General features: G+C 48.8%; 1 protein-coding gene across 1 annotated transcript in view; it reads left to right on the top strand.

The window, feature by feature from the left end:
* The window catches only part of LOC118493085 (WD repeat-containing protein 62-like), a gene marked incomplete at its 3' end in the record, with an annotated part of 13,503 nt that overhangs the window by 353 nt on the left and 7,665 nt on the right, over positions 1-5,485 (top strand). The window contains exons 2-7 of the mRNA XM_035991615.1: positions 4-105; positions 1,687-1,862; positions 2,423-2,514; positions 3,619-3,744; positions 4,709-4,779; positions 5,142-5,263. Coding sequence (XP_035847508.1) covers positions 4-105; positions 1,687-1,862; positions 2,423-2,514; positions 3,619-3,744; positions 4,709-4,779; positions 5,142-5,263 — 689 coding nt within the window. The remainder of the gene's footprint in view (positions 1-3; positions 106-1,686; positions 1,863-2,422; positions 2,515-3,618; positions 3,745-4,708; positions 4,780-5,141; positions 5,264-5,485) is intronic.

Raw genomic sequence — 5,485 nt, 5'->3', positions numbered from 1 at the left:
GAGGCCTGCCTGCCTCCGTCCTCCTTCCTCACGTGTTCCTCCGATAACACCGTCAGGCTGTGGCACGCCGACCCCCCCACCGGGCACAGGAACCTCTACAGCAACGTAAGAACTGCCACAGTTTCTCCAGCAGTCACAGCTGATATAGAGACAAAGAGCCGCGGTCAAGTCGGACAGTTCTCGCCGTTTAGAGCAGCCTTCAGTCTCTTAGATCTGATTTATTAAAGTGCTCATATTCTGCTCATTTTCAGGTTCATAATTATATTTAGAGGTTGTATCAGAATAGGTTTACATGGTTTAATTTTATATTTTAGTTGTACTGCACATTGCTGCAGCTCCTCTTTTCACCCTGTGTTCAGGTCTCTGTTTTAGCTACAGAGTGAGACCTCTCACTGCTGGAACATCTTTGTTGGCAGTTGCACATGCTCAGTAGCTAGGTAAGATCACATGATCAGTAGCTAGGTAAGATCACATGATCAGTAGCTAGGTAAGATCACATGATCAGTAGCTAGGTAAGATCACATGCTCAGTAGCTAGGTAAGATCACATGCTCAGTAGCTAGGTAAGGTCACATGATCAGTAGCTAGGTAAGGTCACATGATCAGTAGCTAGGTAAGATCACATGATCAGTAGCTAGGTAAGGACTACATGAGCTAGCTAGCTGTTTCTCCAACTTCAGTAGTACAAGGCAGGATTAGCCGGGAGACTTCTTCTAAACGAGGGCGCACTTCCAACTTTGTGGAATACCTGCAGAACAGGGACATGGAAGTAGTTCTATACAATTTATTTTGTAGATTATGGTGAACTAGTGTGTGTTGTAGCAGTGTTTTGCCATTGAGAACGAGCTAGCATGCTAACGGTTAGCCCCTAGCCCCCTCGTCTCTGCTAGTGACGTAGAAAGCCGTGCAGATTTTGACCAGCTCACCCAGAGACTGAAGGCAGGACACATTCAGAAACTGTATACACAAAATAACACCCCAAATCCCAGAAAAAGTGATTTTTTTCATAATATGGGCACTTTAAAACGTTATCAGACACATTATTTCCTTTAGGATTTTGTTTTTTAGCAGTGGGGGCAGGTCTGTACGAACACCTTGATATGCCACACCTGTGAGGTGGATGGATGATCTTGTGCTCACTAACTCAGACTTAGACAGATTTGTGAACAGTATGTGAGAGAAATAGGCCTTTAGTGTACATAGAAGAAGTCTTAGATCTTTGAGTTCAGCTCATGAAAAATGGGGATGAAAACAACAGTGCTGCGTTTATAATGTGGTTCAGTGTACGTGGATTATCACAGAGGTGCTGTATGGTGAAATCATCAGTGAGGCACCCTGGGATACCCATGCCTAGTTAAAATGCTCCGCAGGCCATCTGTTGCTATGTTACTATCCCACAGACTGTTCTGTTAAATACAGTATGCAAATATCACTCTCAATCTCTCCACACGTCACCGTGGTGAAGCCATTCTGAACCAATCAGCTGAGAGCCAGGCGTTTCCCATCATGCCCCTGGGTCAGGAGGTTATCGCTGCCCGTGCGTGCGTGACGTCCGAGCGAGTCGAGTTCAAGGCGGACACTGATCTACCCAGCATGCATTGGGCGGCGATTGATTGTGCGCAGGCCTGGCTCATCTCCTGTAGAACAATGACTGTTTGAATGGTGTGTGTGTGTGTGTTACTACCAGGACCTGCTGAGGATCCTGTACGTGGGGGAGGACACGCAGCACCTGCAGGCGGAGGGGGAGAGGGGGGAGTGGGGGGAGGCCGCCGCCGGGGCTGATGGGAAGGCTGGGATCAGAGTGCTGGGAATCAGTCCTGATGGACAACACCTGGCAGCTGGAGACCGCTGCGGAAACCTGCGGTGAGACACACACACACACACACACACACACACACACACACACACACGGAGACACACACACACACACGGAGACACACACATACATACACACGCACACACACACACACACACACACACACACACAAATATCATTACAGGTCCTGAAAAGTTTTGAAAATGTGTCCACAAAATTGTGACTGTGGAGAAATAACTGGTGTGTGTGTGTGTGTGTCTCTGTGTGTGTGTGTGTCTCTGTGTGTGTGTCTCTGTGTGTGTGTGTGTGTGTGTGTGTGTGTGTGTCTGTTTGTGTGTGTGTGTCTGTGTGTGTGTGTATGTGTGTCTCTGTGTGTGTGTGTGTGTGTGTGTGTGTCTCTTGTCTGTCTGTGTGTGTGTGTGTGTGTGTGTCTCTTGTGTGTGTGTGTGTGTGTGTGTCTCTTGTTTGTGTGTGTGTGTGTGTGTGTGTGTGTGTGTGTGTGTGTGTGTGTGTGTGTGTGTGTGTGTGTGTGTGTGTGTGTGTCTCTGTCTGTGTGTGTGTGTGTGTGTGTGTGTGTGTGTGTGTGTGTGTGTGTGTGTGTGTGTAGTATCTTTGGTCTGGCGTTCCTAGATGAGTTGGTGAAGATCGAGGCTCATGACTCTGAGGTTTTGTGTCTGGAGTTTTCCCCGACGTCCACCGGTAGGTGACGCTAACGTCCCGCTCACTAACCCCACGCTCACTAACCCCACGCTCACTAACCCCACGCCATCACAACGCACCTTTCTCACAGCAGACATGGTGACTTGAGAAGCCCAGCTGACATTGATAACCTTAGCGTTGGCTCAGTTCCATCTAGTGTCCCAGTAAGATATTTCAGAGAGTCAGCATGAACAACACCAGGACCTCTCCTAAAGCCCTGACACACCGACCAGACGGCCGACCGTCGGCAGTAAAGCCGGTGTGACTGGTCAGTCTCCCCGAGTTGGTCCAGAAAGTTCCTCAGAACACCGAAGAGACCAGACGTAATACGTCTCCATAGCAGCAGGCGGCACTAATCTGTATTGTCCCCAAAAAATGAAAACCAGCAGCTGATTGGACTGTCATGGCGGCTCGTTCAGAATCCGATCTCATATTGGACTAAAATAGTTCACCGAAACGTGTTTCTGAAAACATTTGAAGAGAGAAATAGGCCGTGCAGTTGCTGAATCTGTCTTCATTTCAGATCAACAAAGGTCAGTTTAAAAGATCTTCATCAGATTTTGAGAGGCTCTAGTCACGCTCAACGTTTCCTGGTTAGCTCTCCACCAATCAGATGGGTCATTGAGTCTGACTGCCGGCAGTGCCCGCCCCGCTGATTATACATCTGAAATCGGCCAGAATGAAGGCCGACGGCTCCTCCAACGGACGACGGCACGGAACACACCGAACAGACTTGAGTCACCGACCTCGCCAGACGGTCCGACGGCCGATTATCAGCCCGGTGTGTCAGCGCCTTAAGAGGAATGCAGCCATCATCAATGGTCTCAGTACACCTGAGCTGTTCCTGCTCTGACATGTCAACATGTCTGCTGGGAGGAAGGTCTATGACGAGGCATTTTTTGATACTCAATACTCTCGAGGCAGTTCGGTCGGTGCATAAAAATGAATTGAAAATGAATTTGGTACCCGGCCCTGGTGCTGAGAGAGAGAATACTAGGTTGTTGTTGTTGTTGTTGTTGTTGTTGTCGTCTCAGGTGTGAAGCTGTTGTTGTTGTTGTTGTCGTCTCAGGTGTGAAGCTGTTGTTGTTGTTGTTGTTGTCTCAGGTGTGAAGCTGTTGGCGTCGGCCAGCAGAGATCGACTGATTCACGTCTTCAACCTGGAGAAGAACTACAGTCTGGAACAAACTCTCAGTGACCACTCAGCCTCCATCACTGCAGTCAAGTTCACTGGTACACACACACACACACACACACACACACAGACACACGAGCACACACACGCACACACACACACACGCACACGCACACACATACACAGAGACACACACACACACACACTCTCACACACAGAGACACACATATATATATATACACAGTAGAGATGCACCGATTGACCAGTCGGTGACCAGAATTGGCTGATTTTCACGTGACCGACGACCGGCAGTTCAGTCTGATATATGCCGATGTTATGCACTCGGGCGTCGCATGACAACATCGCGCGACATCAGCATTGCACGTGGACACGCAGCGCCGCTCCATCAGCTGTTTATGAAATGTCATAAAGTCGTAATTATACACGGTTCTGCAGAGCCGTCTGCTCTACTGATCTCAGGAGAACGGTCAGCCGCTCTATAGTAACAGTGACATCTGTCTGTCAGTACCACGTAGTAACAGTAACGGCTGTCTGTCAGTACCACGTAGTAACAGTAACATCTGTCTGTCAGTACCACGTAGTAACAGTGACATCTGTCTGTCAGTACCACGTAGTAACAGTAACATCTGTCTGTCAGTACCACGTAGTAACAGTGACATCTGTCTGTCAGTACCACGTAGTAACAGTAACATCTGTCTGTCAGTACCACGTAGTAACAGTAACATCTGTCTGTCAGTACCACGTAGTAACAGTAACATCTGTCTGTCAGTACCACGTAGTAACAGTAACAGCTGTCTGTCAGTACCACGTAGTAACAGTGACATCTGTCTGTCAGTACCACGTAGTAACAGTAACAGCTGTCTGTCAGTACCACATAGTAACAGTAACAGCTGTCTGTCAGTACCACGTAGTAACAGTAACAGCTGTCTGTCAGTACCACGTAGTAACAGTAACAGCTGTCTGTCAGTACCACATAGTAACAGTAACAGCTGTCTGTCAGTACCACGTAGTAACAGTAACAGCTGTCTGTCTGTGTTCCAGGCCAGAGTCCTGAGGTCCAACTCGTGAGCTGTGGAGCCGACAAAAGCATCTACTTCCAGACAGCGGAGCAGGTGAAGAGATCTGACCAAAGGACCGTCTCACCACGGTTCATGCTGTTTGTCCACGTCTTTCTCACTGTTCTGACGTTTTCTTCAGTTTCTTAATGTTTTTTTTCCTGTGTGTGTCTGTGTGTGTCTCTGTGGGTGTGTGTGTGTGTGTGTGTGTGTGTGTGTGTGTGTCTCTCTGTGTGTGTGTGTGTGTGTCTCTGTGTGTGTGTGTCTCTGTCTGTGTGTGTGTGTGTCTCTCTGTGTGTGTGTCTCTGTCTGTGTGTGTGTGTGTGTCTCTGTGTGTGTGTGTCTCTGTCTGTGTGTGTGTGTGTGTGTGTGTCTCTGTCTGTGTGTGTGTGTGTGTGTGTGTGTGTGTGTTGGTCCAGACGGCAGAGGGTCTGCTGTTCTCCAGGAGTCACCACGTGGTGGAGAAGACCACGCTGTACGACATGGACCTGGATGCCTCCAGGACGCACGTCGCCATCGCCTGCCAGGACCGTAACGTCAGGTCAGTAGCAGACTCCCTGAGCGCCACATGGGGGTCAATTTACCGTCTGGTGGGTAAATCTCAGAAGGCTATCGCACACGTGGCGGGTAAATGTTTGTAGCAAAATAGAGACACACACACACCTTAGGCTAATTATTATCCAGGAAGTGCCGATTCTTGGCGAGCCAGCCAGCCAGTCTTCCAAAAGAAAGGACGATGAAAACGGAGGATAAAGCAGCAGCA

The sequence above is a fragment of the Sander lucioperca genome, chromosome 14 (genome assembly GCF_008315115.2).
Source record: "Sander lucioperca isolate FBNREF2018 chromosome 14, SLUC_FBN_1.2, whole genome shotgun sequence".
Classification (NCBI taxonomy): domain Eukaryota; kingdom Metazoa; phylum Chordata; class Actinopteri; order Perciformes; family Percidae; genus Sander; species Sander lucioperca.
The sequence above is the reverse complement of the archived record's forward strand: the minus strand, read 5'-3'. Positions and strand labels throughout refer to the sequence as shown.